Source organism: Erpetoichthys calabaricus, chromosome 5, assembly GCF_900747795.2.
Source record: "Erpetoichthys calabaricus chromosome 5, fErpCal1.3, whole genome shotgun sequence".
Lineage (NCBI taxonomy): Eukaryota > Metazoa > Chordata > Cladistia > Polypteriformes > Polypteridae > Erpetoichthys > Erpetoichthys calabaricus.
In genome coordinates this window covers 241,607,057-241,622,638 of record NC_041398.2, presented here as the reverse complement: position 1 = coordinate 241,622,638, position 15,582 = coordinate 241,607,057, and the positions used below count along the sequence as shown (strand labels likewise).

Genomic DNA, 15,582 nt, shown 5'->3' with positions numbered 1-15,582 from the left:
TAATGTTAAGATCATTCACATTCAGGTGACCATACACAGCGCTTTGATGACGGAGACGGAAATTTTACTCCCTTGGCAGAGAAACTCAACCGAAAACCTTTTGTGAATCCTTCATTTATCAAATAACGAATTCTCTCGCTACAAAGTTTTAGTACAGCGAAGCTAAACTCCAAGTATGGCTGAACTGCGGCGTCACTGATGATGCACAGCGTTCTGCATAAATAGCAAGTGTTTAATGCGTATATTACGTACGATGAACTGCGTCCCGACATTTCTTTATGTGCGTTGCCATATTTCATGTTTTTTTCAGTAATATTTCGCCGAGCACAGAAAAGTTGATAGGTTTAGTTTCAAATTTAAGTAATAATTATTATTTTATTTGTTTTGCATATCAGACTCTTGAAAAACTTTGCTTGAAACAAAGATTATTAAGCATATGAACATAAAAGGTGAACATAAGAAATTTGACAAATGAGAGGAGACCACTCAGTCCATCCAGGCCGCTTGTTTAGCTAATAGCTCAGCTGTCCCAACATTTCATCCTGATTCTTCTTAAAGGTTGTCAATTCATTGACTGCACTCCCATGTTGTCCCAAACTCCGAGATAGAGCTTGAAGAAATGATCAATGTGATCAATAACGATTGTTAATGAAACTATTTGCTAACTGATTTTGTTATCGAGTAGCTGCCTTGTTAGATAAGAACAAGAAATTTGACAAACAACATTAGGACATTCAGTCCATCATTCCCATCTGTTTAGCTAACAGCTCAGCTGTCCCAATGTCTCCTCCAGAAGCTTCTTAAAGGTTGTCAAGGTTTCTGCTTCAATTCCATGTCTTGGTAGTTTGTTCCCGAGTGTTCCCGAAAACTCACTCTGAAATGCACTTCCACCAGCGTCCTTAAGCACGTGATTTACCTTTTAGGTGAAAGGAATGTCGCTGGATCTCGTTTATCGATGCCTTTCAGAATTGAAATACCTGGATGAGGACCTCACACAGTTTCCTCTGCTCGAGACTAAACTGGTTTAAATTTTCTGAGTCTGTCACAGTACGACATGTGCATTTGGTTGCTCACCTCTGCACAGCTTCAAGTGCTGCTATGTCTTTCTTGTACTGTGGTGACCAGAACTGCACACAGGACTCCAGATGAGATCTCACTAGTGTGTTACATCGTTTGAGCGTAACATCCCTTTACTTATATACATTAGTTTTTATGATATAAGCGAACATTTTGTTTGCCTTTTCAATTAATTCTGTACATTGCTTAGTCAATGAAAATATTGCGTCAACATAAGTCCCTAAATCCTTTTCAGAGGTTTCTTCCTGTAGCTCAGCGTCTCCCATCTTGTATTTATAATTGACGTTCCTGTTGCCCACATGTAGCACTTTGCACTTTTCTAAATTAAACTCCATTTTCTGAGTGTTCGCCCAGTTCTGAAGCTCATCCAGGTCTTTTTGAATTCTTTTTACTGCCTACTCAGTGTCTGCCATCCCATAGTGCCATCTGCGGGTTTGACAAGTTTATTAACTACACCAGAATCAATGTCATTAACATAAATCTGAAAAAGGAAAGGAGGGTCCAAGGACAAACTCCTGAGGGACTCCACTGATGACCTCACTCCATTCTCCTCTTCTCTGTGCTCTTTGTCTCCTGCTGATTAACCAGCTAGAGATCCAGTTTTGTAGGTCGCCACTGATGCCTACAGCTTTGTGTGTCAGAATTAATCTTCGGTGTGAGATGATGGAGTCAAATGCTATTCGAATGTCCAGGAAAATTCTGTGGTATGTTTTATATTTGTCAACTGTTCTGGTTGATTCTTCCAAAATATCTAAAAGATTGGTTTGGCAGGACCTTCCTCTCATTAACCCATGCTGGCAGCTATTTAGAATATTATTGTTGTTTAGGTAATTTTCTAATTTATTTCTTATTAGTTTCCATCATTTTCCATGGCATAGATTTATTGTTCTGTAATATTAGGATCCATGCTGTCCCCCTTCTTGAAGACTGTAGTCACATTTGCAGCTTTCCAATCCTCAGGTACTTCTCCCTTCTCAGTTGACTGCTGAAATAGGCCTAATACGAGTTTATATATGACATCTTTCATTTCTTTCAACTGGTGAGTCTCCAGCAGGTCCATGGATTTTATTGGTCTTCAATGTATTGATGGCTTGAAGCACATCTCACTCTTCAGTTTTAAAATCTATGAACTCCAGGTTTGTTTTTCCTTCTTTTCCTTTCTTCTTGTTTCTTCCTTTATAAATACTCGGGTGACATATTTGTTCAGTTCATTTGCTTATTCCTTGTCATTTTCAATGATTTCAAGTGTAATATAGCGGCATCTTATGGGGTTGGCACAATAAAATGTAACACTCTGTTAACCGCCTTGGTGTTAACTCCAAGTATGACTCGGACTTGGAATTCTACGTAAGTATGATAAAGCCCAAGTCGGACTTAGGGCGACGTTCAGCGATCCATCATTTCTTTGAACTTTTATTAGTGTCAACATATTGCAGTAGTTTTATTAAAAATAAGTGTCACTCGTTCTAAAGCCGTTCACATGTGAGATGCCTGTGCACTGTGTCATTCCCGGGAGCCCGAGAATGACATGCGGGATTCCCGAATTCCCAGGAATGGATTCCCTAATTACTACTGTCTGTCTGTTTATAATATTACAAGGGGGCTCCGCCCCCTGCTCGCTTCGCTCGCCTACCCCCGGCGTTGGGTATCCTGAAATACATTAGTCGAGCTTGTTCGTTTTGGAGCCGTGCCCGCGGCATTTCAGACGCGCGTTGTAGGCGCCTGCGTTCATTGATTTTATCCAGGCGGGCTCATGTTTGTATATCCGTCAGTCGAGCTCATTCGTTTTGAACCCGTGCCTGCTTTGCTTCCGCAGTTTCAGACGCGTGTTGTAGGCGCCTGCGTTCATTGATCTTATCCAGGTGGGCTCGTGTTTGTATCGTTGAGCTGTATTGTGTTTGAATTAGGTGTAAAGCGTTCAGCGGTTTGTACAATCCCAAGCAGCACATTATTCCAAACTTCGCTCCGCAGTAGTGCCACTCACAACATGGCGGTGATGCCTGCGCCTTCACTCCGCAGTAGTGCCACTCACAATATGGCGGTGACGCCTGCGCCTTCACTCCGCAGTAGTTCCGTACTCTCTTTGTGGACCTGTGGGGCCTCCGTAGCCTCTTCCGTTTGAATCCGGGCTGCAGCGCAGAATCCTCTTTTTGGCGTGGCTGTGTCGGTAGTCGTTAGCTATGGGGCCTTGTTGCTTCATTTCTCATTCACATCAGTTGAGCTGTTTCATTTTTGGGCCGTGAGTCTTTCGTTCGCGGTGGATACAACTTCGATTGCGGTTTATGAGACGTGTGCTGTACGCGCCTGCGCAGTACGTCTCATGGTCCCATTGTCGTGTACCTGCGTCCATGCCATCCGGTTTAGTTAGTAAACCTGCGTCCATGCCATCCGGTTTACCATTCTCGGTTAGTAATATGGATTTTCCACAAGCCATTGCCACCAACAAAATAAAAATTATATGGCTATCCACTAGATGGCAGCACTGTAGTAGGTAACTGAGACATGGCAGCATGCCGGCTGCATCTCTAGTGGCAGTACATGGAGGTCTGTGTTCTGTCACACCTTGACCAGCTCAATAACATACGAGTTAACTCGTACCTCGCGCTTGAAGTTTTAAAGGTAGGCCATACCCATTCGTCATGTCCTTACTTTATATTGCTTGAACTGTTTGTGAGTTGACATAAAAAACTGAAAAAGGAACCAATTAAAAAAATGGTGGAATTTTGGGCCCCCTAGTTCCCTACTTTAATCAATACAATACAATACAATTTATTTTTGTATAGCCCAAAATCACACAAGAAGTGTCACAATGGGATTTAGCAGGCCCTGCCTTTTGACAGCCCCCCCCCAGCCTTGACTCTCTAAGAAGACAAGGACAAACTCCCAAATTAGGGACAAATTGAAGAAACCTTGAACTTGAACTGAACTGAATTGAACTAAAAGGCAGTTCAAAGAGAGACCCCTTCCAGGTAGGTTGGGCTTGCAGAGTGAAATGGGGCATTGGTGGATACAAAAGCCACTCTCTTGACATACCAATAAATCCTAAGGTTTTAGAATTCAATTTTTCAACGACTGTGACTGACCTGACGGCTTTTCTTTTCTTGAAGGGTGGAGATCTGTTTGATGCCATTACCTCTTCAACGAAGTACACGGAGCGGGATGCCAGCGCCATGGTGTACAACCTGTGCAGTGCTCTCAAATACCTGCACTCACTGAACATCGTGCACCGAGACATTAAACCGGAGAACCTCCTGGTAAGGATGCTGCCAAGACCTTGACTTATGGCTTGTGTGTGAATTGACCAACTGCTGGTTAGGTAGACTTTACTGTCCCAGAGAAAAATTTGTTTTGTAGCAGGTGAGTACAAGACGCAGTACAATGGTACACACATACAAGAAAATATGCCAGCGTTTCTGTACGCACACCTTCATAAGACTTCTGCAAACACACAGAATGAACAATACACACAAATTCAGAACCCAACAGGATCTCCCTTCACCTACTGGCAGCCCCTGGGTTCAAAGAGAGTTCTCTTCCTGCCGACATTCATCACCCATTCATCTTAAAGGGGATGAAGCTTTTTAAATGAAGGCAGGACTATTAATCGATGAACGAGGGGAGAGAGGCGAGAGGCGGGTCTTTAATCCAAAAGCTCAATCCTGTGTGAGCGCACATCCTGTACATACACTCTTGTGATCTTCTGGAAGCATTTATCTAACAGTACTTTAGCAAAAAATGAATGTGTTTTGCATGTTGTGAGCATAAAACTGGATATCTGATGTGTGGACTACGTGACACAAGTAATGTGAGATTTCCTTTATGGACGTTTTTGATCGTATTTGCTGTTGTCTAGCATTGGACTCCATAGATGTCTTCTATCAGAAACTTTGTATCTTTGTTCTCCATGAAAAAAAGATTAAAATGTTGTGATTTTTGGCAATCATTACAAACTGCATGAGATAAGTAAATGTAATGTTAATGTAAAAAAAAAAATATATATATTTTTTATATATATGTATCTATGGCTGTATCTTCTTCTTCTTCTTTCAGCTACTCCCATTTAGGGATCGCTACAGCAGATCATCCGTCTCCTCTTGCCTGTCAGTTCCATCCTCATCATTCTTTTCCCGGTGTACTCCACATCTCTCCTCTGCACATGCCCAGACCATCTCAACTGAGAGTCACCAAACTGTCGTACACCCGTGTTGTCCCTCTAATGCCCTCATTCCTAATCCCATCTATCGTCGTTACCACAAGCAAAAATCATAGCATCTTTATCTCCGCCACTTCCAGCTCTGCCTCCTATGTTTTCGTCACTGCCATTTTCTCCAACCCATACAACATAGCTGGTCTCACTACCATTTTATAGACCTTCCCTTTCACTCTTTCTATCACAAATCACTCCTGACACTCTTCTCCACCCAGTCCACCCTGCCTGCACTCTCTTCTTCATCCTTCTGCCATACTCTCCGTTGCTTTGAACTGTATTTATATTTGTCTACCTTCACCAACCCCCTTGCAGTCGCACCCTTCCAACCACCTTCCCTCTCATTCACTCCGTCTCACTCCTACTGACTCTCATTACACTAGTTTCCAGTGCAAACCTCCACACCTCTCCAGGTTCATCTCAACCTGCAGTCTACTCTCACTCCAGATCACAATGTCATCCGTCAACATCGCAATCCAAGGAGACTCCTGTCTGACCTCATCTGTCAACCTGTCATTCACCATCACAAACAGGAAGGGGCTCAGAGCTGATCCTTGATGGAATCCCACTGTCACCTTGAACCAGGCTCTCACAAACCTCACCGCAGTCACACATGTCCTGCACCACTCTCACAGACTTCTCTGCTACTCCTGACTTCCTCATACAGGACCAGAACTGCTCTCTTGGCACCATACGCTTTCTCACAGTCCACAAACACGAAGTGCAATTCCTTCTAACCTTCTCTGTACTTCTCCATCAACACTCTTAAAGCAAACATCACGTCTGTAGGACTCTTTCCTGGCATGAAACCATGTTGCTGCTCACAGATCGCCACCTCAGCCTGGCATCTATCATTCATATATATGATTGATATATATATATATTTATATATATATATAGTGGAACTTCGGGTCATGACTTTAATTCGTTCCAAAACTCTGGTCGCAACCCGATTTGGCCGTGACCCAAAGTAATTTCCCCCATAGGATTGTATGTAAATACAATTAATGCGTTCCGGACCGTATGAGCTGTATGTTAATATAAATTCGTGCGCTCTCTCTCTCTCTCTCTCGTTCTCTCTCTCCCGCTCGCTGTGTCTCTCATGCTGTCTCTCTTGCGCTCTCTCTCGCTCGCTCTCTCGTGCTCTCTCTCTCTTTCTCTCTCACGCTCGCTCTCTTGCTCTCGCTGTCTACACAGGGAATGTACAGGGAGAGACTGAACACGTGCGAAAATCATCGGCGTGTATGAACCAGAAGGGAAACTGGCTTTTTCGTCACCCGAGTGTGCGGTTGTGAACAGATGTAAAAGCTTGGCGAACTTTTTTGGTCGTAACCTGATTTGTACGTGGTCTGAGACGTTTGTGACCCGAGGTTCCACTGTGTGTATATAATATATATATAAATTCTGGAAGGAGTATTCCTTTAAGCAGTTATTTCACTTCTGCTCCTCGGGAGAGTTGTGTATCCTGACCAACTTACGAGTTAAATTTGACAACATGTATTTTTTTTTAAGACTCCTTTCTTTTTTTTTCTATCTTTTATCTGTTCAGGTTTGCGAGTATCCCGATGGCACCAAGTCATTAAAACTGGGCGACTTCGGACTGGCTACTGTGGTGGAGGGTCCGCTCTACACAGTATGTGGCACCCCTACCTATGTAGCTCCAGAAATCATTGCTGAGACGGGGTGAGTATGGAGAAGTTTTAAAAAAAAAAAAAAAAAAAAAAAGCCAGCCCTCCATGAGTGTGATGGAGGAATACTCCAGTTAACACATTGACTGCTGGACCATTTATGAGCAATGACGCTGCAGTAAAAGTCCATGCATATGTGATAGATAAGAGACTCCATCAAAAAGAAATGTATCAGAAAGCAGTGGTTTTATTATCCACAGCAACTCTGTCAAAACTCTGAAAACATAAATATATCCAATGATCAAAGTTAATTGCTTTATTTCCACCAGCAATGTGACTAAAAGTCTCCATGTAAGCGAAAGTCCTTGAAGACTCTTGCAGCACGCAGAATGCAGGCCTAGAAACACGTGTGCCATCAATGTAACTTGTGTCTCTGCACCATCCATGCTTATCACACACGGCCCTTTTGGTAGCTGGTGACTCTTTGTGTCCATGTACTGCTGTCCTGACAGTGGTGACAAGTCGGGCACCTTCTGGGCAGCGATCTGCAGCTGTGCCAGAGCCTACAGGTTTCACATCATCTGTTAGAGCAGGGGTGTCGAACTCCAGTCCTGGAGGGCCGCAGTGGCTGCAGGTTTTCATTCTGACCCTTTTCCTAATCAGTGACCAGTTTCACTGCTAATGAACTCTTTTTCCCTTCATTTTAATAGCCCTGTTTTTTAAGGATTCAGTCCTCTGAATCGATTCGTTTCTTCATTAAATGGCAGCCAAACAGAAATGAGACGTGAAACGAGCCGACAGATGACCAGCTAAATCGGGGCTTCAAACTCCAACCAATTTCTTAATGAGAGGCTGATTCTTGCTGTTAATTAACCCCATTATTTAATTCCATGGCCAGTTGTTGCTCTCATTCTGCCACAGCAGACATTTCCAAAACTATTGAGTTTTCTGTTTTTTCTAACAAAACTGTCAAAATGTTTTGGTGACCTGAACAGATCAGCCTTTAGTGAGACCTCCACCTTTCTTTATTTTCCGATATTGTGTGATGGGCACAGGTGAGCTGGTCGTGTGGCGGCTCGTTTTGTGTCTCATTATTGTTTGGCTGCTAATTAAGGAAAAAGTGAATGAATACTGAAACAAAAGAAGTTAATTAGCAGCAAAAACTGGTCACTAATGAAGAAGATGGTTAGAATGAAAACCTGCAGCCACTGCGGCCCTCCAACACCCATGCATTAGATTGTCACTATCTCGATCACGGCCATTATCATCAAATATCATTATTAACAAATCTAGTTGTTTCAAAACATTAGCAGCTTTATGCCTTTTCAACATCGACATAACTATGGACTGTCTACTTATAACTATCTTCTGCAAACTGTTGCCACCAAAATAAAATAAAATAAAATAAATTCTACGGCTATCCACTAGATGGCAGCACTGTAGCAGGTAACTGAGACACAGCAGCAGAGCTTTGCAGTATGCTGGCCGCGTCTATAATGGCCGTACACTGAGGTAGGAGTTCTCTCTTACTTCACACCTTGACAGGCCAAATGAAATGCAACTCAACTCGTACCTCCGAGCACTCAGAGTGTTAATGTGTCCTGGCACCAAACTCTCCTGTCACTGCGGGCGTGAGTGCCACCGGTCTATGGGCATTTGAACAGTCCACTTTTTTTTATCTGTGGCACAGGTGAGGCACTGAATGATGCCAGTAAAAGCAGAAGCCATCTTGACTGTGGTATTTTGTATACTGGTTTTTCTCCTTTTGTTATGTTTTTTGGTTTGGCCTTGATGGTCTCATTTCTTGTACTCTTTCTATATTTTTGGTCAAACCTGCAGTAAAAAAAAAAAATATCATGAAACACAAGGCCAGCTAATTGGCTTCTGCTACAACAACAACATTTATTTCTATAACACGTTTTCATACAAATGATGTCGCTCAAAGTGCTTTCTTTACAAGGTGAAGACAGAAAAAAGAGAAAATATAAAAATAAAATTAGACAATACTAATTAAGAAAGAATAAAGTAAGGTCTGATGGCCAGGAGGACGGACAGAAAAAAAAACAAAATCTGCAGGGTCTCCGAGGTCACAAGACCACCCAGCCCCTAACATAAATGATCTCAATCAGTTTCTCATGGTGTTCAGGCTTCACGTGGAAGAATTTGACGATGATGAGGGTCATGTGGACCTCTGGCCCTCAATCCATCAGTGGAGGGACTGCATGGTGCCCTGATCGGGTGGTGGGGGCGAAGATCGTTACACACAGAAAACCGGAAAAAGAACAGCAGAGAAAGTAGGGATTGTGGAAATGTGATAAAAAACGATAATTCAAGGTATATCCAAAAATATCAGGGTTACACTAAAATGAAGCCATGTTAAGATAACAGCTTGTTAGCGAATTTCTATCGGTAAGCTACTCCAGATTTTAGGTGCCTAACAACAGAAGGCCACCTCTGACACTCCAGGTCTTTTGTGGGTGCTAACTTGTAAAAACCACGGAGAATCCTTCAGGGGTAAATCACCCTTGGATGTAAAGCCGTGCTTTCATTATTTTATGGCCTCACCTTGGAGATGCTTTGCTCGTTTTTGTCAGACAAACGTAACTTGCTGTCTGTCTTCATCCCACAGCTACGGCCTGAAGGTGGACATCTGGGCAGCCGGAGTCATCACGTACATCCTCCTCTGTGGCTTCCCCCCTTTCCGCAGGTTAGCCTTGCCGTTTGTATTGCTGTTCATCCTTACGGGTGACATGACTGCTGGGTTTGTGTTTGCACGTTCTCTTCCTTGTGTTTATTGTCATCTGTACTCCATGTTGTGTACTCTCAAGTCAACGTGTACACAGTTCACCAAAAATACAACTCGAAAAATGAATAAATAAAAAGTATACTTAGAATTCTGTGGTGGGTTGGCGCCCTGCCCGGGGTTTGTTTCCTTCTTTGCGCCCCGTGTTGGCTGGGATTGGCTCCAGCAGACCCCCCGTGACCCTGTAATTAGGATATAGCGGGTTGGATAATGGATGGATGGATATACTTAGCATTAATGCATCTGTCTATACATGTAAAACTGAACTTCTGTCTCTCTGTTATAGCGTCATGTGAAAACCGCTGCACCTACAGTGTTTCTACACACATTTGCAGTTAATTCTAGTACCGCTTAACTCTTTTAGGGCTAACTTCTTTTTTTCCTTTTGTCCCAGGGCTGAATATTTTTCTTAAAAGCATGCAGAGCAAAGGCTTCACACATAAATCAACATGGTTATTTATGACAAATGTCACTCTGCTTCATGTCCCATGAGCCTCTGCAGTATGTACAGTAAAGTCTCATTCTTATTACACGTCTGTTTGTCTCCCTACTCATAAGCTGAAAGGCACTTTCGAGGTGGGGGCAGCTTGAAGTAGTTGAGTGGCTAGTAATCCGTGGTGTCCACTGGCACGCCATGCTGCCAGCTTGCCTTCCACTGATTGATGTCTGTGTAGACCTCCCCAGTGAACGTTAGCGTTGGTGCGTCAGCTACACGAGCATCTTCAGCACTGCGATTAGCTGATGCAAGTTCCTGACTTTCATTTTTCGATCTCCAGATCACTTGCATCAAAATCGGAGTTTGATAAGTCAGAGTCCAATTTGGCAATAATCTCTCTATTATAGAAAAAATATCTTTCGACGCGACAAGACTTTTTAGGAGACGAGACGAGACTTTTTGGGAAAGATTTTTTCAAGTCCCATGAGACGAGAATATTGCCTTGATAGTTGAAGTCACGTCCTCCTCACACCCATTTTCAAAACAAGACCACGGTCCTCTCACCTCTCATTTGTGTGAATGCTTTTGTCAGACACACTTCCTGCGCTCTTATAAATTTTAAAGTTTTCCCCTCAATTAAAGAAGATGTCAATTTTATTGAAGAATTTCATCATGAAGGGTTATCAACAGAAAAAATGAGTACACGGGCAATCCTAGCACCGAGAAACGATGAAGTCAAACAAATTAACACGAAAATTGTCGATCGGTTACACGGCAAATTGGTTAAATGCGTATCAGTAGACTCTGCTGGAACAGTTGGTTGCGATGGTGCAGAAGATGAAAACATCAACTTAAAATATCATGAAGAATATCTACAACCGTTAACACCGTCTGGTCTTCCATCCATCCATCCATTTTCCAACCCGCTGAATCCGAACACAGGGACATGGGGGTCTGCTGGAGCCAATCCCAGCCAACACAGGGCACAAGGCAGGAACCAATCCTGGGCAGGGTGCCAACCCACCGCGGGTCTGGTCTTCCAACACATGAATTACTGTAGAAAGAAGGACGTATCCAAGAAAGGTAATGTAGTCCATCTTCAGGGGATAACATTAGAAACCAAAGGAGATCTTGATATGCCATTCGCATTAAAACGTTTACAGTTTTCCGTTTTATTTAATAGAGAGAAAGAAACAAAATTCAATCACAAAATCCCCTAGTATGCATAAAAAAAATTAATAATAATAATACACATGGAGGGCGGCATGGTGGCGCAGTGCTGGCGCTGCTGTCTCACAGTTAGGAGACCAGGGTTCGCTTCCCAGGTCCTCCCTGTGTGGAGTCTGCTTGTTCTCCCCGTGTCTGCGTGGGTTTCCTCCCAAAGACATACAGGTTAGGTGCATTGGCGATCCTAAATTGTCCCGAGGGTGTGCTTGGTGTGTGTGCCCTGCAGTGGGCTGGCACCCTGCCCAGGGTTTGTTTCCTGCCTTACGCCCTGTGCTGGCTGGGATTGGCTCCAGCAGACCCCCGTGACCCTGTAGTTAGGATATAGCGGGTTGGATAATGACTGAATGACTGATGGATACACATGGAGTATTTTGCTTTGCACGTTCGCTTTGCTGTGTCGCCCAACATCGATGTCATTTTAGACGTTTACGTTACTCGCACAGACGCAGAGATTCGATGTCAGGTCAGCGAGTCTGACAGTCCTTCAAGCAAAGAGGGTCCTACCTGTAACGGAATGGTAAGTTTTATTGATGTTTACATCTTTTATTGCCCCTCTGCCCCTGGATGTTAACTTTAGTCAGGATCTGCCAACATCCCCTTGTGTCGACAAAAGTCGACACCCGTCCTAAAAAAGTTAACTTAGAATACAGGCTAATAATTTTTTTAGATTTTCTATGTATAAACACCTAGGGAAAAAAATAAAAACTAACATAAGTTAAGGCTGCCACATTCAGCAGAAATGATCCTCAATTAATAGCACTACTGTAGACATCCACTAGATGGCAGCAACAGGTCCATCGTGTCAGTCAGTGATTGTCCAACCCGCTATATCCAAACACAGGGTCATGGGGGTCTGCTGGAGTCCATCTCAGCTAGTATAGGGTGCAAGGCAGGGAACAACCCACAGGGAGGACCGCCAGTCCACCACAGGGCGCACACACACACACACACACACACAAACTAGAGCCAATTTAATATCGCATATGTGTTTGGACTGTGGGAGGAAACCCACGCAGACACGGGGAGAACATGCAAACTCCATGCAGGGAGGACCTGGACGTGAACCCCTGGTCTCCTTACTGTGAGGCAGCAGCACTACCACTGCACCACCATGCCACCCGGTCAATAATGTGCCTTATTAAAACAGGAATGATACTTTGTTTATTTAGAATGTATCTTTTTTTAGTTTATATTTAATTGTTATATAAACACATTATTTACAACTGAATTTCTGTCTGTCTGGTAGAGCATCACATGAAAACCAGAGTTCCTATTTCTGCAAAACATTGCACTTATTTCCAGTACAGTCTAACTTAGAGTATCTATCTATCTATCTATTATATAATAAAATGCTAAGGTCTGTGTGCCTGATCCCTCAGAGCAATCTGATTGGTCAGTTTGGCTTTGGTGACACAACGAAAGAGGAAGTGAGAGTGTGAGACGCACAAGGAGGAGTAAAGGCGCACACTGAGAAGGTCACCTTCCAAAGGTGGAAAGTGTAGAACTGGACAGGAGGGGTGAGAAAGTCGTCTCGAAAATAATGACGGAGTCTGAGAAAGCAGGCTCAACGGGAATGTGATCGAGAGAAGGCGCGCCGGTTACGAGATTTTGAAAAAGGCATACGACACGTGTTGACAGAGTCGCCTTCAAAGATCGAAAGTAAAAACCGGACAGGAGGTGATAAAGTCGCCGCAAAAATAACGGCAGACTCTTGAGAAGCAGGCTTTATGGGAAAGCGCTGGAGAGATGGAGCACCGGTGAGGAGCCGTTCAGACACACGCGAATACGGAGGTCCACATAGGGTGAGAGATGGCAAATATTTTTAAACATTCTGTTACTCGTCTTTGACAGGTCACATGGCCAGTATACGTCTAAAACACTAAGCTCTGCCTGTTGGGTTGGACGGGCGTCCCAACCAGGAAAGGGGATGGGTCCTTACCTGGACGAGGGGCTTCAAACAGGCAGAAAGACATCCCAGCTAGGGGAAAGGAAGGAGCCAGACCCAGGAGAGATGGCCAGACAGCTCATCAGTTGTGAAAGATGCTGCAGGGGATGTGCTTGCCCTTCGTGTAGGCGACTGTTTAGGTACCAGCAGGAAATGCTGGGAGATGTAGCCCATCAACAGAGCCCTGCTGAGGACCATGGGTGCTGTTGGGAGATGTGCTCCCCAATTTATGAGATTTCCATATGACCCGGAAGTACTTCCATTGGGCAGTGGCCCACTCCTGTTCCTTAATAAAGGGGACCGCACTCCCTTATCCAGGTGAGTCGGTGCTGGGAGGACGTGGAGCAACACTCGACTGGAGGAGGGCGGTGAGAAGAAGAAGAGGGAAAGTAAATCTGTGCTTTGTTACATCTGGAGGTATCGGTTAATGGAAACCATCCTTCATTTGAACCCGGGACTGTGCTGGTGTGATCGTGTTGGGGCTCGCTGATGCCCTCAGTTCCATTACACTGTATATCACATGATTACTCATAAAGTAGAGCCTCGTGACCCGAGATGTTGTGGAAATTCAAAACCGTTTAGATAGCGGCGACATTGTGGGCAGAAAAGTTTATTATAATGAAAGAACATGAAAATGGGAAACAAAAATGGCGTTGAGACAAAATCGAATGAAGTCGACATTCTCAACACAGGTTTTAGACAAAAATCAAACCACATACTTGAATTGCTTGGGTCTCAAAACAACCATATCACCCCTATAGAGAGGGACAGGAGCTGCAGAGGAATTCAAGTTGGACGTCATAACATCTGCTTTCTCAATACAGTGAGAACAATCTCCAGGAGGACCTCTTTGACCAGATACTGGTGGGACATCTGGAGTTTCCATCGCCATACTGGGACAGCATCACTGATTCAGCCAAAGTAAGTGCACCTCCAAACTGTCAGACATCACAGCATGTGTACCCTGTGGTCAGACTCGGCCGAGGGGGTGAAAAGAAGACCCTAAATGTGGAAACATTTATAAGCTTTTAGCTCCATTCAGGGGTCTTATCGTGTCATTGGTGACACGGCCCTCCACTGGTATGCAATGCAAACTGTGCCTGACCAGAAGGTTTGGGTACTTAAATCACATTTCATGAAAAGATGCATTTATGATTTGTGACAGGAGGGACCCACATGGTTGCCCCCCATACCCAGAAAAATGTACTGTTGCGATTAGAGTCACAAAAATATATATATTTTTTTACTCTGATGAACCATAAAGCTCCAAACAGGTCTTGAACCCGTGCCTACCCACTGGGGTGGCGTGCCCATTTGCCCACCACAGACCATTCCATTCCCCTCAGATGTTGGCCTCTCTTTTGCTTGGCAGCTGAACATTTGCCCCTCTCTCCTTCCAACTTAATATGGTGGTGGCTTTAAGCTCCACACTAAGGTGACTTCCAGGGACAGAGGTGACCTTCCGTTTCCTCCAGAGATACCCGTTTAGAACTCCCTCTGGGGTCTTCTGGTGCCACATTCTGGAACTAATTACCCTTCACTTCATTAAATTTGTGATAGGAGGGGCCCACCATAGCCAGACAAATACCAAGGAGGCAAACGTTGTGGTAAGTAAGCACAAAAATGACGACACAGAGTATCAAATGGGTTTTGAACCCGTGCTGACCCATTAGGGTGACTTTGCCCCCTTTGCCCATGTTGTGAGGAGGAGTGGGATGTGAATTAGTTTTAATTATTTAATCCATTTTATTGGCGACACGCCCCATGTTTTGACGCTCGTGAGGGATTGTCAGTCAAAAGCAGCGCAGCAATCATGCAGGCACCGGCTGAGGACGATGCAGTGCATAAAAAAAAGGAGTGGGGTCCGTGCAGAGGGGGACACGGAGAACAGAAAGGACAGAAGCAACAGGATCAGGGGAAAGGTGGGTGGTGGAGGATGAGTGGGTCAACAGCAGACCGTTGAACAGCACGGAGGGCTGGAGGACCACCCGAGAGTCGGCTACACAGTTGGTCTTCACCAGGGTGGAAGAGCAGAGCTGGCGACAGTGGGAGAAGCTACGGGAGCTGAGGAGAGAAGGGGTCCGGACGCAGTGGCATCCAAAGAAGGGCAGAGACATCACCGTCAAAAGCCCAGGTAGTAATGGAGCAGGCGCAGAAGTCTTTATGAATAAAAGGATTTGAACTTCACACAACTGGCTGAATCAAGAATGAAGTTCCATAAGAGGCACCAAAGGCGTACTCAGATATTCAAAGAATCGG

The 15,582-nt window shown here is 44.2% G+C and overlaps 1 protein-coding gene across 3 annotated transcripts in view; it reads left to right on the top strand.

Moving 5' to 3' along the window:
• dclk2a (doublecortin-like kinase 2a) overlaps positions 1-15,582 on the top strand; it is a 203,365-nt gene that overhangs the window by 157,056 nt on the left and 30,727 nt on the right. For 2 of the 3 annotated variants that reach the window (XM_051928152.1, XM_051928151.1), the window contains exons 11-14: positions 4,185-4,331; positions 6,834-6,967; positions 9,542-9,619; positions 14,148-14,244. In XM_051928152.1, the coding sequence (XP_051784112.1) occupies positions 4,185-4,331; positions 6,834-6,967; positions 9,542-9,619; positions 14,148-14,244 (456 nt within the window). The remainder of the gene's footprint in view (positions 1-4,184; positions 4,332-6,833; positions 6,968-9,541; positions 9,620-14,147; positions 14,245-15,582) is intronic. The other variant, XM_051928153.1, reaches the window with a different exon arrangement.